We start from the raw sequence: 25,416 nt of genomic DNA on the forward strand, positions 1-25,416 counted from the left end.
AATGAATTGAAACAGATCAACCACTGAGTTCATAGTGATACTTAGAAAGAAAATACTCATTATTCACCTTTAGAGCAGAGGTTTTCAACTTCAACACTACCAGTATTTTGACATTTTGGTCCCGAGCACTACAGGATGTTTAGCAGCATCTCTGCCCTCTACTCACTTAATTCCAGTAGCACACTCACCCTCTCCTCCGTAAAGTGTAACAATCAAAACCATCTCTGGACATTCCAGATGTCCCCCAGGGACACAACTGCCCTTCAATAAGAACCCCTGCTTTGGGGAATGCTAGAGAAGCAACTCATAATTTTGAGAACTTGTAAGTACAGCTGATTCTCATTACTCACCACAGTTATGTTCTATAAAATTGCAATGAAAACTGTATTAGCATTACTGAATGAGGAGGAAATACAGGGTTACTTTCCTACAAGCTTCTGGTCATGCATTTTCATCAACTGATCAACACATGACCTTGATTTATATGAGTTTTTGTCTAAAGACACCTTTAGTATATATTGTTGTTTCATTAACATTTAACTCATGGCCGACAGCACTCTAACTCACACGTGAACAAAGCTCATCTAACACACGTTATTTTCTCTGTATGCCTTCACCATAGCCTTCTCGCACTTAGGAAAACTAGACAGCACTGCAGCACTACGCTTGTGGGCCACTTTAAACAGGAAAATCACCAACGAAAACCACAAAAATGCAAAAAAAACATGGCACTAAACAGATTGTGAAAAGGACTCTGTAGTCTGAGCTGAAACACAAAAGCACTGCATCACTTTATTTGACCTCAGCTGGAAACACACAAATGAAGCAACTAAAAATTTTCACTGCTGTGCACATGCCCATGAATGACTGTGAAAGCACCAGGACTATTGATTCTGGGGTTACAAATAAGTTTCAGAGAGTAGGTGAATTTGCAAATATAGAATCCATGAATAATGAGGATCAACTGTATGGGGGAAAAATCAACACTTATCCTGCCTTTTTTGATAAACTGTAGCTCGGGGTAATCAAATAGCTGATGAGAAAAAGGTTTTCTATCTAACAGAGTTCCAGCTAATAAATGCAGGAGGAATGAGAGTCACTTCTGTAACTCTATTGAAATAATGGACAGAGGCAATAGTCATCAATGGCTGCTAAAACCATTAAGTGCAAGGCTGGTGAGTAATTAACCTTATTATGTGTGAATGCAACTATCCACACAGGAATCAACTGATTAACTTTTATGGCACTAAAAGAAAGGCAACCAAAATTTCATGTCTCCTATCGTGATAAAATTAGAAGTACAAAACATCGCCCATGAAGAATTCTTGCCAAAAATATATCTGATTCCAAACAAAGCCTAGAAAAAGGCAATTCTCTGTTATATGCACCCATATGAAGCACATAACGCATATATTGAGTAGGAGAGACCCTTTTGGAGGGTTCCATTAAATGGAGTAAAGGTAAAGAGTATGTGCTCTAAACCACTTAGAAACACAGAAAACATGGGAAAATGGTAACTGCAAAATAAAGGAATGAATGGGGGCACTGGGGACAAAAAAGACAACTGTAATTCTCATTTGTACTACCAAAACGTCTCCTGTTTTCAGACAATACTCCTTTCACATACAAAGACCTTTTCCAAAATGACCATGAAAACAATTAACAGCAAAACCAAGAAACTGTGAACAGATAATTAGGGAGGGAGTAGGGCTGAGAAGCAAGGAGAGGAGAACTACATAAAATATTACATAACTTCTTCCAAAGCAAAACATTTTCATGGACTGATTATGTTAACAAGGAAAAAAACTATACAAGTTCAAGGAAAAACTACACAAGATCTATAAAGCATTTAGAATGTATTAGTGCAGAAGTATATTTTAGCAGAAATATTGAAAAGAATGCAGTAGACCCCAAATAAAACTATCAGTTGTGATTACCTTGCATGAGGGTTGGAGCCTGCAGCATCTGCTTGTAGTAGGAGTAATACAGTCCACATTCTGTTCTGAATGAGATTTCTCGCTCCACTTCCTGAAATAAAGTTAGGTCTACTGGGTTTACATGACCTAGTTTTGTTTAGATATCTATTGTCACTGTAGAAACAGGATATAGAACTACAACTTAAAAGAAAAACACAAAAACAAAAACCTCTGACAACAGTCTTAAGAAATCTTGGCAAATAAAAACAATAAAAGGCTGATACTTATTGAAGCTGGGTGTATATTATAGGGGTTTATTTCACTATTCTCGCTATTTTTGTGGATGTTTAAAATTTCCTATAACAAACCATTTTTAACAATGGAGAAAACTAGTTCCATTTAAGTTAATGTTTCAGAGTTAACGTTTTTAACTTCACACAAATTAAAACCTTAAAGAAGTACCACCATTCTTATGTAATATTAGTGAAAAACAAAATAGGGACAGTAGAAAAAAGTCTCTCAAATAAAAAGAACTATAACTGCATTAGACACCTGCCTAAAAGCTAAAAATATTATATAAGATTAATAATTTTCTTTTTATTCTAAGAATACAAGGTATTCTTAGTAAAATGGGGCAGACCTTTTACATGTGAATTTTACTTTGACAAGTGTAACCTTGGTGGAAAGATGTTCATGTAGGAAAATGGCTACAAGAAATATTAAACTGCTTTTATATAAATATTCAATTTTAGAAGAACTGAAAATTTAAAGTAGTAGCTATTAGTCAATTTGGTTGTAACGTGCTTTTATGAAATTTAAGATTTAAATCAGTAATATAAAATATGGAGGCAACTGGTAACAAGAATGGGGAAGACTTTCTGGAATAATCCTATTAATATTCTTAGATCCTATATTTCATATATATATAACAGTATAAGTGAACAAAAAATTATAACTGGGGCTTCCCTGGTGGCGCAGTGGTTGGGGGTCCGCCTGCCGATGCAGGGGACGGGGGTTTGTGCCCCGGTCCAGGAGGATCCCACATGCCGCGGAGCGGCTGGGCCCGTGAGCCAGCCGCTGGGCCTGTGCGTCCGGAGCCTGTGCTCCACGGCGCGAGAGGCCACAAAAGTGAGAGGCCCACGTACCGCAAAAAAAAAAAAAAAAAAAAAAAAAATATATATATATATATAAAACCTATGTCATTATAGATTCTTTTATACCAGTGTTGAAAAAACCAGGTTCTGCAACACACTGTCTAAAATGTAATACCATCTATGTTTTTTCCTATACAGCGGATCCATATTCCACAAACCCAACTTTACTGGTGGAGGATGATAAACACTGAATATCTTACTTTCTAGTGGATAAACTTTTTTTAGCACATCTTTGTTTTCCCCTACCTCCAATTATTTTTCAAATAGTAATAAACATTTCATTAAAAGAACCAGTCATGCTATTTATCTTCAGATCTGCCCTTAAGATATTTAAAGAGGGACTTCCCTGGTGGTCCAGTGGTTAAGAATCCGCCTTCCAATGCAGGGGATGAAGGTTCGATCCCTGGTGGGGGAACGAAGATCCCACATGCCGTGGGCCAACGAAGAGCCCGTGCGCCTGCAACTAAGACCCAACACAGCCAAAAATAAAAATAATAAAAGAAAGATATTTAAAGACATTTCTCCTACCCTTTAAAAAAGTATTATAAATTAATTCACGAATAGAGCATTGAATACTCAACTATCAAAGAGTATAAACATCCACTTACTGATATTAAAACAATTATGTTGCATCATTAACTCTTTTTTAAAAAAGCAGAAGGCACAGGGTAGCAAACCATCTTATATAATGAGCTTCCTTTCACAGAAAACAATTTTTTTTTTTTTTTTTTTTTTTTTTTGCGGTACACAGGCCTCTCACTGTTGTGGCCTCTCCCGTTGCGGAACACAGGCTCTGGATGCGCAGGCTCAGCGGCCATGGCTCACGGGCCCAGCCGCTCCGCGGCATGTAGGATCTTCCCGGACCGGGGTGCAAACCCGTGTCCCCTGCATTGGCAGGCGGACTCTCAACCACTGCGCAACCAGGGGAGCCCAGAAAACAAATTTATCCTTGGGAAATCAAACATAAGAAAAAAAAGGCTCATTGGGTTTTGAAATTTAATTTCATTAGCACACTTGCTTTACAAAAAGGACAACAGAAAATGATGTAGCTCTTTTAGCTTTTACATTTGCTACTGATTTGTGTTGTGTCTTTCATACCTGTAAAGTTTTATCTTTTGGCAGTCACATTAATCCATTCACCTTTAATCTTTGGGAAAAACTGCTCCACTGCTTTTGATAACATAAAACTAAATTGGTATTAATTGTTTCCAGAATGTTCAACCTCCTCCGTGGTCAGGTAACCATAGAAACTATGAATTGACATTAACTAAGCAAATACTAGCTTTTGCCCACGCAAATAAGAAAAAAAACCACATTAAGTATATTACATTCCTTTCCTTCTCTCCAGCTGCCTTCAATGGACTATTCTAACACCAAACACTCATGCCCAAACCAAACTGGAGAATGAAAACAGTCATTCACATGTAGGGGGCTCCCTATCGGACATGGTTCTAAAAGGAGACTGACTTCATGAAGATGCAGAAAGAGAAAAAAAACTGCTCAAAGTACTAAAAGTAGAAAGCCACTTTTGTGCCCCATCTCTCTCTATTTTAACATACCCAGAATGTGTAAAGAACAGAGGGGATCCTGATTAGTAAAAATGCCTTTCAACATGATTAATTGGTAATCTTGGCACCAGCTGTATAGAACCAAATGCTATACTTTATTAGACAGACACTTGCAAGTTTTACATCTGCTTCATGCTAAGAGAACATCTGCTCTACTCAAAACACTTTTCCAGTTTTTATACAGCAATTTATACTTTGCCTGGTGGATAGTGCCAATGAAAAGGTACATCAGTAGAAGTTACCCTGTGAAGAACACAAAACGAACAAATACTTCATATTTTAAATTGCACAAGTTCCACAGGGGAAGCACTGTTGAGAGAATAAAAAACATTGTCTCTGAAGATGACAGAGAAAAGCAGAAAGACAAAATAATTGTATTTTTAAGAAATTGTACAGCTAAAGCCATTTAAGTAGTAGTTAATATAGTAATTTAACAGAAGTACTAAAAGGAAATAAGCATGAAGAAAAGAAAATGACTAATTAATGTTGCCAGGGCATGCAACTAATGTTTTGCATGCCCTGGCAACACACAAAAGGTAATAAGCCCTTTTAGACAAATGACACCAAATTTGCAAAGGAACCATATCATTAGTTTAAAAAAATCTCATGTAAATAACTTTGTTTATAAAATTTGCCCCCCCCCCCAAAACAACTAGGCAACTGGTAGTGGGGAAGCCATTGAAAGATTAACATTAAAGGTAAAATTCACATTAAAGATTACATTAAAGACAAATGTAATCTTTCAGAATTAAGTTAACAAATCATCTCGCTAAGCAACAGTAGCTCATGATAAGACAGCTGTTCTTAAAGTTCTGTACAGGGAATCATGCCCTCAGCAAACATATTTATGGCACATACATGGTTTATTGTCTGGTTAAATTCACGTCCATCTGTTAGAATGGAATGATTCTTGCCCTAGAGTTGATTAAAAGCCATGACATATGACAGCTGCCAAGCAGTGTTTGTGACTAGGTTAGACTATTGTTGAAGTGACAGTATTTGCACTGGGCTCGGCTGAAGCAATTATCTATCAGTTGTGGTTCTACCATAGTTACCACTGTGCGGATTAACCCTATTTGGTCTAAAGACTCCTTGCTTTGCAGGAGTATTCAATGGGAAGATGTGCAAATTCTATAAAATCAAATAAATAAGAAAAAAATGTTAGCATAAAGAAAAAAGACTTAAAAAAATTGAGTGACTTGAGTACTTTTGGCCAAATGAGAATTACCTTTCCTTATAACTGAACGTTTATTTTCTGAGGAAACAAAAAGGTATAAGAATTCAGTCCTTGATTCCAAGGAGTTTAAGTTTCAATGAGAAAGAACAATGCATTTTTTAAAAAGGAAAATGACTGTTCAAGGAAAGACAGGTATCAATTAGAAGGAATGACAATTCTTTGCCTATTAAACTAGCCTCCCCACTGGATTCTGTGCTTCTAATTGGTATCTTCTTCCTCCAGTAGATCTTCGTCATTCACTCATTCATTCATCCACCCATCCACTCATTTATTCATTCAACAAATACCTACTGACCACCAACAATTGACAAGCATTCTTTTGCTGGGAGATTTAGCAGGGAAGAAAAGAGACACAGATCTCTGCCTTCATGGAATTTATAATCTAGAGCAGAAGGAGAAGGGAACAAGTAAACAAGTAAAATATACAAAGGAAAGCAGAGAAGTGGTATAGGGAGGGAAGGGGGTGGTGCCATGATCCTGGAGGTGGACAGGGAAGGCCTCGCTGATGAAGTGACACTGACTAGAGAGCGGAAGAGGTGAGGTAGTGAGCCATGTGGATGTCTGAGGGGAGAGCCCATCAGTCAGGCAAAACAGCCCACATGCACCCTGGAGATCAGCGAGGAAGACAGTGTGGCTGGAGTGGAGGGAACAAGGAAGGGGCAGTAATAAGGTCGGGGGGCTGTAGGGACAGAAGTAGAATCTGAGATGTAATATGGGGTTAGGGGCTGGACCACTGAGTCTGGGAGACACAAGGACTCTGGGCTCATACTCTGAGTTACAAGGTGTGTGTGCAGGAGGTGGGGAGGTCAGGAGTTTGGTTTTAGACATGTTGAGTTTGAATGTGAAGGGTTTTGAGCAGAGACATACACTGCTATATATTTAGAAGAATCGCACTGGCTGCTGTGTTCAGAATAGATTCTACGGGACAAGGGCAAAGCCGGGAAACCAGGAAGGGGGCTGCTGAAGTAATCCTGGTAGAGACAAAGGCGGAGGTTGTGAGAGGTGATCGGATTCTAGACACTGTCAAAAGAAAACTGATTGGGATTTCTTGAAGGATTTAATGTGGGCCACATGTGCCTACTTAATTTAATTACAATTAAAAATTCAGGGGCTTCCCTGGTGGCACAGTGGTTAAGAATCCGCCTGCCAATGCAGGGGACATGGGTTCAAGCCCTGGTCTGGGAAGATCCCACATGCTGCGGAACAACTAAGCCTGTGTGCCACAACTACTGAGCCTGCACTCTAGAGCCCGCAAGCCACAACTATTGAGCCCCTGTGCCATAACTACTGAAACCCACGTGCCTAGAGCCTGTGCTCTGCAACAAGAGAAGCCACCACCATGAGAAGCCTGCGCACTGCAACAAAGAGTAACCCCCACTTGCCACAACTAGAGAAAGCCTGCACTCAGTCAAGGGAGACCCAACGCAGCCAAAAAATAAATAAATGTATATTTTAAAAAAATTAAAAATTCAGTTCCTCAGTTCCTGAGCATATTTGGATAATGGCTATAGTATTACCACAGCAAAGATAAAGAACTTTTCAGCAAACAGAAAGTTTTTTTTTTAATAGATCTTTATTGGAGTATAATTGCTTCACCATACTGTGTTAGTTTCTGTTGTACAACAAACTGAATCAGCCATATGTATACATATATCCCCATATCCCCTCCCTCTTGAGCCTCCCTAGCACCCTCCCTATCCCACCCCTCTCAGTTGTCACAAAGCACTGAGCTGTCTCCCTGTGCTATGCAGCAGCTTCCCACTAGCTAACCATTTACATTTGCTAGTATATGTATGTTGCTGCTACTCACACCTCGCCCCAGCTTCCCCCTCCCTCCCCGTGTCCTCAAGTCCATTCTCTATGTCTACATCTTTATTCCTGCCCTGCCAGTACGTTTATCAGTACCATTTTTTTTTTTTAGATTCCATGTATGTATTTGTTTTTCTCTTTCTGACTTACTTCGCTCTGTATGACAGACTCTAGGTACATCCACCTCACTACAAATAACTCAATTTCGTTTCTCTTTATGGCTGAGTAATATTACATTGTATATATGTGCCACATCTTCTTTATCCATTCATCTGTTGATGGACACTTAGGTTGCCTCCATGTCCTGACTATTGTAAATAGAGCTGCAATGAACATTGTGGTACATGACTCTTTTTGAATTACGGTTTTCTCAGGGTATATGCCAGTAGTGGGATCGCTGGGTCATATGGCAGCTCTATTTTTAGTTTTCTAAGGAACCTCCATACTGTTCTCCATAGTGGCTGTATCAATTTACATTCCCACCAACAGTGCAGGAGGGTTCCCTTTTCACCACACCCTTTCCAGCATTTACTGTTTGTAGATTTTTGATGATGGCCATTCTGATTGGTGTGAGGTGATACCTCATTGTAGTTCTGATTTGCATTTCTCTAATAATTAGTGATGTTGAGCAGCTTTTCATGTGCGTCTTGGCCATCTGTATGTCTTCTTTGCTGAAATGTCTATTTAGGTCTTCTGCCCATTTTTTAATTGGATTGTTTTTTGTTTTTTTTGTTGATATTGAGCACCATGAGCTGTTTGTATATTTTGGAGATTAACCCTTTGTCCATCATTTCATTTGCAAACATTTTCTCCCATTCTGAGAGTGGTCTTTTTGTCTTGTTTATGGTTTCCTTTGCTGTGCAATAGATTTTAAGTTTATTTAGGTCCCATTTGTTTATTTTTGTTTTTATTTTCATCACTCTAGGAGGTGGGTCAAAAAAGATCTTGCTGTGGTTTATGTCAAAGAATGTTTTTCCTATGTTTTCCTCTAAGAGTTTTATAGTTCTGGTCTTACATTTAGGTCTTTAATCCATTTGGAGTTAATTTTTGTGTATGGTGTTAGGTAGTGTTCTAATTTCATTCTTTGACATGTAGCTGCCCAGTTTTCCCAGCACCACTTATTAAAGAGGCTGTCTTTTCTCCATTGTATGCTCTTGCCTCCTTTGCCGTAAATTAGGTGACCATACGTGCATGGGTCTATCTCTGGGCTTTCTATCCTGTACCATTGATCTATATTTCTGTTTTTGTGCCAGTACCATACTGTCTTGATTACTGCAGCTTTGTAGTATAGTATCAAGTTGGGGAGACTGATTCCTCCAGCTCCATTTCTCTTTTTCAAGACTGCTTTTGTATTTGTGATCTTTTGTGTTTCCATATGAATTGTAAAATTTTTTGTTCTAATTCTGTGAAGAATGCCATTGGTAGTTTGATAGGGATTGCACTGAATCTGTAGATTGCTTTGGGTAGTATAGTCATTTTCACAATATTGATTCTTCCAATCCAAGAACATGGTATATTTCTCCATCTGTTTATGTCATCTTTGATTTCATTCATCAGTGTTTTATAGTTTTTTGAGTACAAGTCTTTTGCCTCCTTAGGTAGGTTTATTCCTAGGTATTTTATTCTTTTTGTTGCGATGGTAAATGGGATTGTTTCCTTAATTTCTCTTTCTGATTTTTCGTTGTTAGTGTATAGGAATGCCAGAGATTTCTGTGCATTAATTTTGTATCCTGCAACCTTACCAAATTCACTGATTAGTTCTAGTAGTTTTCTGGTGGCATCTTTAGGATTTTCTATGTATAGTATCATGTCATCCGTAAACAGTGACAGTTTTACTTCTTTTCCAATTTGTATTCCTTTTATTTCTTTTTCTTCTCTGATTGCCGTGGCTAGGACTTCGCCATTGAATAATAGTGGCGAGAGTGGACATCCTTGTCTCATTCCTGATCTTGATGGAAATGCTTTCAGTTCTTCACCACTGAGTATGTTTGTTGTGGGTCTGTCATATATGGCCTTTATTATGTTGAGGTAGGTTCCCTCTATGCCCACTTCCTAGAGAGTTTATTATAAATTGGTGTTGAATTCTGTCAAAAGCTTTTTCTGCATCTATTGAGATGATCCTATGGTTTTTATTCCTTTATTTGTTAATATGGTGTATCACATTGATTAATTTGCATATATTGAAGAATCCTTGCATCCCTGGGATAAATCCCACTTGGTCATGGTGTATGATCCTTTTTATATGTTGTTGGATTCTGTTTGCAAGTATTTTGTTCAGGATTTTTGCATCTATGTTAATCAGTGACATGGGTCTATAATTTTCTTTTTTTGTGATATCTTTTTCTGGGTTTGGTATCAGGGTGATGGTGGCTTCATAGAATGAATTTGGGAGTGTTCCTCCCTCTGCAATTTTTGGGAAGAGTTTGAGAGGGCTCAGTGTTAGCTCTTCTCTAAACGTTTGGTAAAATTTGCCTGTGAAGCCATCTGGTCCTGGGCTTTTGTGGAGCCCAAATGCCGCAACTACTGAAGCCCGCGCACCTAGAGCCCATGCTCCGCAACAAGAGAAGTCACCGCAATGAGAAGCTCTCGCACCACAACGAAGAGTAGCCCCAACTTGATGCAACTAGAGAAAGCCCGCACAGAGCAACGAAGACCCAATGCTACAAATAAATACATACATACATCAATTTATTTAAAAAAACAATTAAAAGTTCATTTTCTCAGTTCCTGAGCATATTTGGATAATGGCTATAGTATTACCACAGCACAGATAAAGAACTCTTCAGCCAACAGAAATTTCTTTTGAACATCATTTTTCTAGTGTTTCCCTAATCAGTAAGGTCTTAACATTTGGTCTTAGACGTATGCATGCTATATTTAAACAAAAAGTATGCATCTAGTCTTTTAAGTTTCACTGAGATAGAATTCACATACAATTTACCCTTTTAAAGTATACAAGTCAGTGGCTTTTACTATATTCACAGAGTTATGAATCCATCAGTACAATCAATTTTGGAACATTTTCATTACCCACACTCCTGGGCTGTCACCCTGCAAATTCCACACGCCCTCTAACCCTAAGCAATCACCAATCTACTTTCTGTCTCTTTAGATTGGCCTCTCCTGGAATCACAGAATATGTCCTTTGCGCCTGGCTTCTTTCAATTAGCATGTTTTCAAGGTTCATCTATGCTGTAGCATGTATCAGTAATTCATTTCAAAACTGCTGAATAATATTCCATCGTATGGATATACCACCTTTTCTTTACCCATTCATCTACTGATGACATTAGAGTTGTTTCCTCTTTTTGGCTATTATGAAAAATGCTGTTATGTACATTTGTTTACAATTTTTTTGTGGATATGTTTTCTTTTTTCTTGGGTGTACCCTTAGGAGTAGAATTGCTAAGATCATGTGATAACTCTGTGTCTGACTGAGGACCTGCTGGACTTTTTCCAAAGTGGTAGATGGGTTCCAACTGCTCCACATCCTTGTCAACAGTTGTTATTATGTCTTTTTATAATAACCCTGCTAGTAGGTGTGAAGTGTTATCTCACTGTGGGTTTTGATTTTAATTTCCCTGGTAGTTAATGGGGCTGAGCATCTTTTCATGTGCTTGTTGGCCATATGTATATCATCTTTGGAGAAATGTCTATTAAGTCCTTTGCTCATTTCAAAAATTAGGTTTTTTTTTATCATTAAGTTGTAATAGTTATTTATATTTTCTAGATACAAATCCCTTACCAGACATGATTTGTAAATATTTTCTCCCACTCTGAGTGTTGTCTTTTCACTTTCTTAATGGTGTACTTTAGAGCACAAAAGTTTCTAACTTTGATGAAGTCCAATTTAACTATTTTTCCTTTAGTCACTTGTGCTTTTGGTGTTGTATCTAAGAAAGCTTAGCCAACCCAAGGCCATGAAAATTTATTCATGTTTTCTTCTAAAAGTTTCATAGTTTTAACCCTTACATTTGGGTCTATGATCCATTTTGTGTTAATTTTTGCATGTAGTATGAGAAAAGGGCCCAAATTCATTCTTTTGCATGTAAATACCCAGTCGTCTCCAGACCATTTGTTAAAAAGACTATTCTTTCTCCATTTAATTGTCTTGGTACCTCTGTTGAAAATCAATTGACCATAAACGTAAGGTACTCTCAATTCCATTCCATTGATCTCTATGTCCATTCTTAAGACAGCACTACACTCTCTTGATTATTGTAGCCTTGATATTGCAGGTTTTGAAATCAGGAAGTGTGAGTCTCCCAACTTTGTTCTGTTTTGGCTATTCTGGGTCACTTATTCCACATAAATTTTAGGATCAGTTTGTCAATTTCTGCAAAAAATCCACCTGGGATTCTGAGAGGAATCATGTTGAACTTGGGGAGTATTGCCAGCTTAACAATATTGTCTTCAATGCATGGACATGGTTTAAGTTTTATACTTTTTGGTTAAATTTATTCCTAAGTATTTTACTTTTTGTTGATGTGTAAGTGGAATTGCTTTCCTTTTTTTTTTTTCAATAAATTTATTTTTAGCTGTGCTGGGTCTTCGTTGCCACGCATGGGCTTTCTCTAGCTGTGGTGAGCAGGGGCTACTCTTTGTTGCGGTGTATAGGCTTCTCATTGCAGTGGCTCCTCTTGTTGCTGAGCACAGGCGCTAGGCGTGTGGGCTTCAATAGTTGTGGCACAAGGGCTTAGTTGCTCCACAGCATATAGGATCTTCCCGGGCCAGGGCTCAAACCCATTTCCTCTGCATTGGCAGGTGGATTCTTAACCACTGCGCCACCAGGGAAGTGCTGGAACTGTTTTCTTAATTTCACTTTTGGATTGCTCATTGCTACTGTATAGGAATACAATTAATTTCTGCATATTGATCTTGTTATCCTGCAACCCTGATAAACTCATTAGTTCTAATAGTTTTTTTTAGTGGATTCTATATACGTGTCATCTACAAAGAGAGAGTTTTACTTCATGCCTTTCATTTCATTTCCTTGCCATTATTTCCCTGACAAACTGTCTAGTACAATGTTGAATACAAGTGGCTACAGCAGAAATCCTTGTCTTGTTCCTGATCTCAGGGAGAAAGCTCTTAGTCTTTCATCATTAAGTATGCTCTTAACTGTGGGTTTTTGACAAATGCCCTTTTGGACAAATGCCCTTTATGAGGCTAAAGTTCTATTTCTAGATGGTTGAGCATTTTTATCATAAAGGTTGTCAAACTTTGTTAAATGCTTTTCCTGTGTTTTTTGAGATAATCACATGGTTTTTATTTGTGTATTCTACTGATGTGATGGGCTCACCTAGTCCATTCCTATTTTGAGTTATGTACATTACAAAGAACTGATGTTGAATTTTTTTCAAATACCTTTTTTTACATCTCTTGAGGTACTAATATGGCAAAAAAAAAAAAAGTATATATTTCCCAACAATCTCCTTTGCATTCCTGGCAGAAAAATGACTTTTTCATGGTGTGGCATGCTTTAATGTGCTACTGGACTCTCTTTACTAGCATTAATTAGGATTTTGGGTCCAATATAGATAGTGGGATTAGTCTCTGAGTTTCATTTTTTTAATATTATCTGGATTATATGCAGTTGATCCTCATTATTCATGGATTTCCTATTTGCAAATTTGCCTACTAGCTAAAATTTATTTGTAACAACAAAAATGACAAAAATCAATACTTGCTGTATTTTGCAGTCATTTGTAGACATGTGAGTTGCCTGATGTACACAGTTCCCAGCTGTGGTCTGCCTCTTGCTCCAGCTCTCACACAGAGATGATCAGAGGATAAAGACAGTAAGGGGCAGCAGTGCAGCACAGCGCGAGGAGCCCTAGCTCTGGGGCCAGTCGCAGAGGGTTTGCATCCCAGCTCTGGCACCAGTTAGTGGATGGCCTCAGGCAACTCGCTTAACATTTCTGAAACTCACTTTCTCTTTTGTGAAAAAAAAGAAAATAGAATCTACCAGGAGGAGTTCTTAGGATTTAAGATTGTAACCTATGTGTGATATAAGTGTGTCTATACATATGTACATATTTCCCCAGGAGTCACGGTTCACTATTCACTAATTCACTATTCTCAGTGACTTTATATAACATAACTGGTGGGAATAAGAACTGACTGTAGTTATAGTCTGATTCTCAGTTTTGGTGTGTAATACCTGATTTATAGCAATAATTTGGAAGTTTTCTTCCTCTTTAGTGTTCTAGGATGGCTCAAATAGCATTGGAATATTTTGGTTCTTTAAAAGTTTGGTAGAATTCCTCCATAAAATCAACAGGGTCTGGTATTTTGGGGTTGGGGGATAGGTAGGTATAATATTTCTCAAGTGTTCTCTATCACATCTACAGAAATAATTGTGTTTACTGGGACCGTTTTGGTAATTAATGTTCTTCTAGGGACTTCCCTGGTGTTCCAGTGGGTAAGACTCTGCACTCCCAATGCAGGGGGCCCGGGTTTGATCTCTGGTCAGGGAACTAGATCCCGCATGCATGCCACAACTAAGAGTTCCCATGCTGCAACTAAGAAGTCCACATGCCACAACTAAAGATCCTGCATGCTGCAACAAAGATCCCGTGCGTGCCACCACTAAGACCCAGCACAACCAAAACATAAGAATAAATAAATATTTAAAAAATATATTCTTATAGGAAATCACCCATTTCATCTATTCATCTAATTTGCATAAAATCAAACAAAATAGTCTCATGTGGCTCTTTCTTATTTCATGGTCTCTATGGTTATTTCTCTGTTACCATATTTCATGACCTCTGTAATTATTTCTTCTTTTTTTTGGCCGTGCTGCACGGCATGTGGGATCTTAGTTTCCCTGCCAGGGATCGAACCTGTGCCCCCTGCAGTGGAAGCACGGAGTCTTAACCAATGGACCTCCAAGGAAGTTCCATCTCCATAATTATTTCTGTGTTATTTCTTATTTTGGATATTTTCATTTCCTACCCCATCTTTATCTTTCTTTCGTTTCTTTAGTTTTCACCCCCCCAAATGACCACTGATTTATGAACTGTTTTCCTACTTTCTAGGTGATCAATTTCTTTTACCTTTATCGCTCCTTCTGTTGTGAGATTTCATAAGAGGAATAATTCATTTATTGCACAATATATTAATTATTTCATAATATAGTATTTACAGCTACAAATTTTCTTCTGAGTACTCTCTTAGGTATATTCCATAATCCTGAAATATGGTTTTCATCATTTTCTAGATTTCATTTATAATTTCTATAAATTCAGTTTTAATTACCTGTGGCCCAAAAGTTACTTTTTAAATATTTTAAAATTTCTAGATAGTAAGCAATTTTTCTTTTTAATTAGTTATCTGCAATTTTTATTTAAGTGAATGAATAAATTAACAAAAGAGGATACTGTGACCTTTATGCCCAAAGTCAGGAACAGGCCAAGACTATGCGCTATCACACTGTGATTAGAGAATATTGTCCATATAATTTCTGTATTTTTGGATCTGAGATTTTTCCTTATGGCTTAATTTATCAATGTTTTAGTGAATGTTCTGTGGATACTGGAAATGAATGTATCTTTAGATATTTACAGATTAGATCTATCATATTCAATATTTTCACTAGGTCTTCTATATCCTTACTTATTTTTGTCCACTTGCTTTTATATGAACTGGGAAAGAATTAAAACTCCTCAATACTAATGTATTTCTATACTCTTCTTACATTTCCTGTGGTTTCTGCTTTGTAAATATTGCGATTATCTGATGCATGGATAGTCACAGTTTGTATCTTTATCACTGAAATATTGCCCTTCTTTGCCTCATTTAATACTTTCTGTCTGATACTTTCTCTCCCCTTTCTGCATTTATTAAGTCCTTATCCACACCTGTGGCCTAATCTGTCTAAGGAGGATTCTTACTGTTCTGGGAGGATCTTATGCGTATATGATGTGATTTGGATTTTGCTTTGTGATCCAGAGTTTTTATTAGGTGAGTAAAACCCACTGATACTTATTTAATCAAAAATAATTAGACATACTTGTGTTAATACATATTGTATCATGCTTTTTACTGCTCTTTAGAACAAATCCTTCACTACATGATCTGTGTCAGCTTGTTTCAATATGTGTGTGTACATTTCTTTAATTTGGAAGGTTGATGTTTTTGTTCTAGGGGTTACCTTTCTTTATAACTTCAGAGAATAACTTAATTCTTTGTTTCTATGGCTAGTATCTACTGACTTCCTATAACAAGTTATGACAATCTTATGAAATTTATACTTCTCCCCTGCCCAATTTTACTTGATATTATTTTTCTTGGAATTTTCTTTATATATACTGTGTGTCTGTTTCTTGACATCACTTTTAGTTGTAACTTTTTGACTTTTAGCTATAGAAGATACATCAGGATACTTCCACCATCTTTTTTTTTTTACAGTACGCAGGCCTCTCACTGTTGTGGCCTCTCCTGTTGTGGAGCACAGGCTCCGGACGCGCAGGCTCAGCGGCCATGGCTCATGGGCCTAGCTGCTCTGCGGCATGTGGGATCCTTCTGGACTGGGGCACGAACCCATGTCCCATGCATCGGCAGGTGGACTCTCAACCACTGTGCCACCAGGGAAGCCCTTTCCACCACTTTTTTACCTTTTCTTTTCCTTCCTCTTCTAACTTGTGTTATGTAATTATTACACTGCTATTGTGTTACTATTACATAATAACATTATGTTATTATACTATTCATATCATATATATTTTGTTCTGTATCTATTTAGTCTTAGTTCCACAGTTAAATAAATTTGACAATCTTTCTAACATTGTTTTGCCTTTTATCTCTTGACTGGATAAAGTTTTTGCTCTGCCAATTTCTCCAGGTGTTCTTAAAAATACGTATTTCTCAGAGTCAAAAACATTTGAATGGTGCTTTATATATGATGGAATAACTGGGTTAAAATACATAAATCACTTTCTTTTACGTGAGTCCTTTGTAGACATCATTCAAGGTCTTTGGGTAACTATATGTTACTTGGAAAACTTGGAAGCCAGACTGATCTTTGTTTCCTCATATAGGTAACCTGATCTTTTGTCTGGATGTCCAAAGGTTTCTTACTATTTAGGTACAGGAATTTCATAGCTATATCCTGCTAATGATTTTTCTAGGCCAAATGTTCCTGGGACCCATCGTGTCCATTCAGTTTGTAGATTCAAGTTTTCCTTTATTTTTGGAAAGTTTTCTTGAATTACAGATTTAAACATTTTTTTCCCTGTTTCATGGTTTTGTTTCCTTTGGGACACAAATAATGCAATCTTTCTGTTGTCTTCCTTAGCTGTCACTTCTCATATTTTAACTTTACTAATTCTATTTCATTTTGTTTACTTTCATCAGTCCTGTCCAACTTTTCTCTTCTGTGCTTTTTGCAGATTCTGGTCTCCTGTGTGTTGCTTCTAACATAGTCATGATTTCTATTATGGTTATATCTTTAAATATTCTATTTCTTGACTAAGTTCTGCCAGCTCATGTTTCATTTCCTTTTATCTTCCTACAAATCTCTTTGAAGATGGTATATACATTCTTACATTCCTGCTTTGAATTCACCTTCTACAGTGGCAAATGCTTTATTGTTTGTTTTTTAATGTGACATGTTTGGCCACAATCTTCACGTCTCTGCTGTAAAAGTTTTCTGGTTCTTCATGTATCGTTTGTTCTTGTTTTTCTCTTCCCTTTTTCTTGCAGTATTATTGTACAGATCCTGTGCTAGTTCCTTTCTGATTACTAGTCATTTCTAAATGTGGCAAGTTCTTACCAAATCAGCTACATGTAGGGGAGAGGGCTGGGACATAACTCAGGCCAGCAAGAATTTTTCTGCTGATACAGAGTGGATTACAAGAGTGAGCTCTTTAGTCTTTTCCTCATTTTAGTCTTCAGAGATCGGCAGCTTCAGGGCTGTTGAAAATGCAAGTTTTCTCTCTTTATCCTGGTCTGCTTAAACTCTACTTTTACAAGAATGGTTTGTCTCTGTGATTACTCCTTTCAGCCTGTCTACCTTGTTTCTCTTTCACACCAAAGTGTATACAGGAAAGCTTCTGTCATTACTCCTCACATCTAGTCCCATGGTCTCACACAGGGGACCACTGGTTTATCCCTCAGAATATGCCAGTGACTTTGGAGGACTAAACTTCAGCAGCTTTACCTAAAATCTGCAGCTTTAGGAGTTCTCTCTCAGCATCTTTCTACACTCCTTGGAGTTTCACTGGATTTGGCAGCCCTTCCTCATATATTGTGGTTCCAGATTACAGACCTCTCTTAGTTTCATCAAAGAAGGAATCTGACTGTTTTTCATTTTCTTTCATTGCTCTGAGGTAATTCTAAACAAAAGAAGGAACTGACATCTTTATCCTACCGCTTTAAAATAAGAAGTTAAGTAAGCAATTTTAGGGGTCTAACCACACAGTTAGAAACAATCTACCCCAAGTTGGGAGCATGGAAATAGTGAAATGACCAAGAGTATAAAAATGTCAAAAATATTAAAGTATATAGCTATTCATTTATATAATAACTGTGTTTGTGAAAATATATAATTGTATATGGAAAAAGCATACGATGATTGTAAAAACTATCTATATTGGGGTCATAAATAAGTAAAATATATACATGTACAGGATGAAGAATGGAAGGGAAAAATGAAAACTGTTTTTTGTTAAGGGATGAATACTAAGTAATGTTTTTCATTAAAAGAAGTTTTTGTTGTTGTCACAGTATAGTCTGTGCAATAAAAAACACAATGTTCCAAAAAGAAAAACAATCAAGACCATACAGAGATTTACTCCAGCACCTACGAAACACAAATCATTAAAAATGCAATGACTGGCTCCCCACTTGCCAGTACTAACTATGTCCTATCCCTGGAGGCAAGCTCCAAAGTTGCATCCTTTTGCTCCAATTCCAACCCAGGTTCTTTACAGCAGCCAGGTGTCTCCCTGCCTCCCCTGCCTACACCACTCCCTCCCCACTAGAGATTAACTCTACTCCAACAGACCACTGTCTACTCAGCACTGACGATGTGCCAGGCACTGTAAGGGAAGCACAGCAAGTAAGAGTATGGGCTTTAAACCCTTTAGTTTGTTTTGTTTGTAATAAAGAGCAGCAAAAAAAAAGCAGGTTGCATTTAAAGGACAAGTTAGAGTTAAATGTTTGGGCTTTGGAAACAACCAGATTAAATAAAATAAATGTAAAATGCACCTATAACAGTGCCAAGGACATAGCAGACATTCAATCAAGGATATTTAAAAAAATCTCTTATACTTTAAATTTCACAGCAAGGGCAATATAACACAATGGTTAAGACAACAGGAAACTAACTTTTTAATTTAAAAAATATGCTAGGAAAGGATACTACATACACATTTTCTGTGACCATTTAAACCAACATCTTCTTCTTTTCGGCTCCAAGTTTCTCTGTCCCAGGGTTCCCACATATGAAATACTAACACTGCTATGAACATTTAAAAAAATTACTTTGAATGCATAAACTGAATGTATGATTAGTCTATTTTATTAGCAATATTTTTACTCTCTGAATAATTACAACTAATTCAAAGTATTCAAAAGATCAAAGTATTTACATAAAAAACTAGCCTGGCAATTTTGATAAGTTATAACTCAAATAAAAAAGGGAAATAGATTTACACTTCTCAAATATTCCCATCATCCCCCAAGATGAAAATGATGTAAAGGAGTAAATTTAGGAAGGCGTATAAACTCTGAAAATGAGCTTTCCCTTTGGCTAAGTAATACCGTTGATCAGTAATGGCTGATTTCACTGGTTTATTCACAGAAAATGTATAAGCACTTTAAAATTAAAGTTCAATTTAAATAAAATTTAAAATTTAGTTCCTCTGATGCACTAGCCACATTTCCAGTGTTCAATCACTTCATCTGGCTGGCAGCTACTGTACTGGACAGTGTAGATTTAGATCATTTCCTTCAGTAGAGTTCTGTTGGAGACCACTGGGTCTAGATAATTCTAAGATGAAAAATAAGCCAGCCTATCATCTGGTTTGAGAAATGATTACAACATCTGAGGATTCCTCTTGTGACACAGGGGTGAAAAAAACCAGAGAGCTTGAATAGAGAGGGAAAAACGCACCAAGACTCTGAGCTCAGCTTTAAGTGTAAGGGGTGCAGGTGGTGTGGGGAGGCCTGTGAGAGGGTGCGCCTGTCTCACAGCTTCTCCCAGCCTGTGTCTGAGGCAGAGACAGAATCTGGCCTCCGGTCTCTTTCTTCTCACGCTACATACTCCTCAAACAATCCTGCCCACACAGCTATAAGCTGGTAACATGAAAAGGTCCGTTTCCAACACACATGGAACTCCTGCCTTCAGATCCGTAAATCCAGCTCCCCTTACTCCATATCTTTACTTGGATTGTTTTGAAAGTGACTCACAATGTATCCAAACCTGAACTCATCATTTCTTGCCTCGCTGCCTCCTGCATAAAAAAGAATGTGATTGGCCTTTGTCTCCAGTTCCAGAGAGGTAGCCAATAAACCCTTGAATTTCCCTGTGACAAGAGTATCTTTGTTATTCATGGTAGGCTCCTTGGCCCACATCTGACAGCTTGTGCTAACAGGTGACTCAGGGCGGGCCCCTAGATGGTTTTTGCTAAGGAGATGACTCAGGATGGGAGCTGGACAAGCCAGAAAGACCAACCGTATGCTTAGAGGGTTGGCGCTCTGAGCCAACAGATATCAGTCCGACCTCTGGCAAGTGGAGAGCAGCTGGAGATTGAGTTCAACCTTGTGGCCCATGATTTAATTAATCATGCATACATAACGAAACACCAGTAAAAACTCTCAACACCAGAGCTCAGGTAAGCTTCCCTGGCTGGCAATACTCTACACGTTGTCGCACACTGATGTGCCAGGAGGGTAATGCATCCTGACTCTATAGGAAGAGGACAATGGAAACTTGGGAGTCTGGGACTCTCCCAGACTTTTCCCACTGTGCCTCTCCCTTTGGCTGTTCTGATTTGTATCCTATTTCTATAATAAAATTGTAATTATAAGTACAGAGCTTTCCTGAGTTCTGTGTCATTTTAGTGAATGGATAGCCAGTTGGTCAGAAGTGAGAGTAGCCTGGGGTCCCCCAAAGTTGTGACTGGCTTCTGAAGTAAGGGTCAGTTTTGGGGAGGACTGTGCCCTCAACCTATAAAGTGTGGCTTAACTCCGGGCAGTTGGTTGGAAGTCACTGTACCCTTCAGATCTGCTCCTCCCACAGGGTTCAAGATCATAGCGAATGAAGATCTACCCATCTATCCTTCTACTAACGGGAGAAAAGAAGGTCATCACTGATAATTCTTCCCCCTCAACTGCACTCCACACAAACGATGAATCAGTACATCCTTCCAACTCCTGCCCAGTCTACAAAGCCATACATGACCTGGCCTTTTCTTCAGGTTTCTTGATGATGGGCTATATCTATTTAAGGGTGCTAGTAGGGCCACATATAAGCTTTAAATTAAAGAGCTAAACTTACAGTTTAAAATTATGTGATCTCTTTCACCATGTCTCCTTGCTATAGAGTTACTAGCATTTAATTTTGATTTTATGCCCACAAAGGGGAAATTCCAGGCTTTATTCAGAATACTTGTATTAATAAATAAGTTTTAAATTTCTCAATTCCAGGGAATCTGTTTATAGGTACTCAATTTTAAAGAGACAGGTGAGTAAAATGTTTCTTGACAAGAAAAACTACCAACTGTCACTGAAGGGTAAGAATTATTATTTTTTGGTACCATGATTATTTGTATAAAGATATATCCATGCTGTACCTATAAAGTAATATGACAGGTTTTAAAAATAAACATACTAGAAATTACTCATAAAAATAAAATTTGTCATTCAAAGCAGTCTCCTTTGGAGACTCATCCCAATAACGGAACCAAAGCTCAAAATATTTTGGAAAATTCTCTTTGGGAACTGTCTTCACATTCTGCATAGATACTTTTGAATATTCTCACAGATGATAAATCTTTGCCCTGTGAAACTCAATTTTACCTTTGTAAGCAACTAATCATTAAAAGCCATGGTGGGAAATAAGGTCAAAGATCATGACATTTCTGATGAAAAGAAAGGTATATTTGGATGAAAACCACTGGCAATGTGTAAGTTTTAAGTGATATACTTGCTCTGAACCAAAGCCAAATTAAAGGATGTCGGAGGGGAGAGAGAGAGAGAGAAAGAGAGAGAGAGAGGGAGGGAGGGAGGGGAAAGACAACAAGGGAACTGGTATTTAAAGAGTCATACACTCTCTTGAAAATCTGATGACAGTTATGGCTTCCTCTCAATCTTCTGCATATATTATTAGAACGGTACACCACATCAAGCTCATCTATGGAGCCAGATTAAAATTCCCTGGTTTAGAACAGTAGCTTTCGCTTTCTTTTTCTTTCTTTCATTTTTTTTTTTTTTACTGTACCCAACAGAAAAAAAAAATTTATACTGTGACCCAGTTTGTACACACATACATATAATTAAAAGTTTCACAAATTATTATCAACCTTACCATGTGACAGTATTCTCTTATATTTGATTTCATTATGAAAAATGCTACTTATGACCTACTACACCAATTTCACAATCTACAGCTTGAAAAATACTGGTTTAGAGTAACTGATGCATAATATGAATAAACTAACGAAAATGGAAAACTCACTTGATTATAAAAATTCTGATGTTATTTTAAACTAACAAAGAAAAAGTCATTTTACTCTATAGCCAAACTTTTCAAGAGACTGGATTCTTTATGGCAAAACGGAACTGTCTTGGTCATTCATCTAAATGGCTAACTACTGGAGACACTGATGGGTAAATCATACAATGTTCATACCTTAATATTAGAAAACCACAAATCATTCTCATGTAAGGTGGCCAGGTAGACAGATGTAAGAAGTCCAGTGCAAAGGGCAACAGTTCCACCAACTGTAACTGAAAGAATCGTCCATAATCTTCTATTGGTACAACCTTTTAGAAAAATGAACAGATGAAAAACCAAGTCAGTGAAGGATTTAGCAGTTAATAGTTCTATTTCAGACTGTCAAACGTGCCAAGTTCCAGCTACCTGTTAGTGGTGAAGCTTTCCGTGTCTCCAGCAGACAGTTATGGGTTCCGTTTTGTGATTCCACAGACCTTTTTATACTTTTCATACTTTTATTATAGTTTTTTCCCCCACTGTATCTAACTGTTCATTTGTCCATTTTGCCAACTAGAATGTAAGCATCTTGAGGACCAGCATATTATCTTATTCATCTTAACACCTAGGACCTGTGCTTGACCTAGTTTAACTACTAAGTTTCTTAAATAGAGGAATAAATGGGTTACAGATCTAAAATATAAACAGTCTTTTAGATGATCTACTTACAATTTGTGGTTTATTCATTAAAAGCTACTCCCAAACTTGATTACTTAAAATTTTAAACCCCATCACACAAGTTAAAGGAATATAAACTAAGAAACATATTTATAGTACATATAAGAAAGGTTAAATATCCTTAATATAGGATAAATACTTTCAGGATAATAAAAAAATGAATATTTCAGTAGGAAACTGATTAAGGACATGAATAGGCAATGCACAGAAGAAAAAATGGCCAATAAACTTAACAGAAAAAAAAAGTTAGTATTAATGAAATGCAAACCAAAACAAAGAGCTATAACTTTTACAATAGTGGCCAATTTATTAGCTTAAAAATGCTTAGTACTCTGTTTTGGTAAGGATACAAAAATATTGCCTTTTTTTTTTTTTAAATAGACATTTTTTAAACACTGCTGGTGTTAGAATAAATGGATACCTCTCTGGAATGTGACATGGCAACAGGAAGTAAAAGCCACCAAAATGAGCACCCTATTTGACCAATAATTGCAAATCTAGGCATACACCCCAAAGAAATAAAGTTTTAAACAAACATTTGTCCACTATGGTTCAGGTTGTATAGGTAAAAGGTTAAAAATCATCTAAATATTCAATAAGAAATTAAATAAATTATGCTACAGTCACACAGTGACTACACACTGACAAAATTTTAAAAATACACTGACTGACACATGTTCATAACACAACAAGAGAAAGATAGCAAGTTACACAACAGCGAGTAGGATCTCCATTTTGAGAAAAAACACACCTGAATGCTTGTAGGTGTACATGTACGGAGAACAACATTTAGACAACAAGATAAAGTGTCATAGGTGGTAATCTCAGGATGAGTGGGTTTGCAGGAGTATTTTTTCCTTCATTTTTGCTTCTCTTTAGTTTTCTTCTTTTTTTTCTGACATGAATAAATACTACTTTGGTAAAATGAACAGTCCTCAAAGTTATGTTTTAATTTAAAAGGACAAACTTGAACCTGTATTTGTTTTTATATAAGATTTTCAGAAAATACTCTGTATTGTCCCAAATTGCTAATAGTTGAGTTGGGTGGCATGACTGCTCAATATAGATTACTTTTATTTTATAAAACTGTCACCCCCCCACCAAAAAAATAAATAAAAAAAAATAAAACTGTTACCCCAAATTACTTTACTAGCTCTAGCTGCAGCTGATGTAAACTCTGTCAGATATCCAAAATGGCTGACAGACATGGAATTTTTCATGCTTACTTTAAAAAATCCTGACCATGCTTAGCCTAAGAAAGCAACTCGGGTAGCAGGAATTTGGTAATTAATGCCATTTGATGTATGGCTTAGCAAGAGTCTTCAACATTATTTAAACAATTTACCAAATTCTGACCACTTTTCCCACCAAAAAAAAAAGCAAATTAGAAAATTTCAGGACTTTAACTGAAAATAAAGAATAAAAGAAAGTTTGATTCATCTTTCAATACTTTAATGAAATGAGAAACTCACCCAAGGTAAGGCTGTCTAGTTGTGAACAGCATACACAAACCAGAAAAATTAGAAGTAGACTAAAATCTGAACAGTGGGAAAAAGTATTACTCTCAAAGTCAAAGGATCAGATTGGCATAACTGTACTGAACAGGCAGCTAAGAAGCAAAGGGCTCTAATCAGAGGTCTTTTATCTAATCATAACTGTAAAACAAATATTATCACACTGCGATCAAATCATTTGTAAAACTAAAATATCAGGGTAATAGAATAAGTTTCTTCACCTATTAGGTCTCACCAAATTTTTATCCTATTGGAGATTGATTATTTCAATATGCAGACAAAAAAGCAATCCCAAATGCTGCTTTAATTTAAATCACCTACTAGATGGCAATTTATTTTCCAACTTCACATTTTCTTCTTGTGCCACGTAATCCTCTGAAACTTCTGTGGTTTGTATTCCTTTTCTTTGCCTGATGGATATCATGGTGTCAAAGACTCACATGCATTGTTCTTCCAACCACTCCTACAAACAACACAGAATTAAGTCACCATCCATATGTCCGTACCTTCTCAGCCAAATACAGCCTGTGCTCATCTGTGTTTTGGAGACTTTACCTGAGCCATTTTCCCTTGCTTAGCACGCCCTCCCATTTTCCCATCCAAACCTTAACCGGCTTTCAAAGCTACTCTCAAGACACAACACAAATATTTCTTTAACACAACCACATTTATGAAACGCCTGTCCTGTGGCAGGCACTGCCAAGAGTTAGGAGCACAGGTGAGCATCACAGACAAGCCCCTGCCCTTCTTCCAGGAAGCCTTCTTTCTTGGGATGCACCAACCCCTACTGATCTCTCCCCTTCCCGAGTCATAGCAGT

The 25,416-nt window shown here is 37.2% G+C and overlaps 1 protein-coding gene across 1 annotated transcript in view; it reads right to left on the reverse strand.

Annotated features, from left to right (window-relative positions):
- Positions 1-25,022, reverse strand: part of DPY19L3 (dpy-19 like C-mannosyltransferase 3) — a 68,820-nt gene extending 43,798 nt beyond the window's left edge. The window contains exons 1-3 of the mRNA XM_065899249.1: positions 24,920-25,022; positions 22,545-22,678; positions 1,938-2,028 (exon numbers count right to left, since the gene is read on the reverse strand). Coding sequence (XP_065755321.1) covers positions 1,938-2,028; positions 22,545-22,678; positions 24,920-25,022 — 328 coding nt within the window. The remainder of the gene's footprint in view (positions 1-1,937; positions 2,029-22,544; positions 22,679-24,919) is intronic.
- Positions 25,023-25,416: the final 394 nt, after the last annotated feature.

Source organism: Phocoena phocoena, chromosome 20 (genome assembly GCF_963924675.1).
Source record: "Phocoena phocoena chromosome 20, mPhoPho1.1, whole genome shotgun sequence".
In the NCBI taxonomy this organism is placed as follows: Eukaryota; Metazoa; Chordata; class Mammalia; order Artiodactyla; family Phocoenidae; genus Phocoena; species Phocoena phocoena.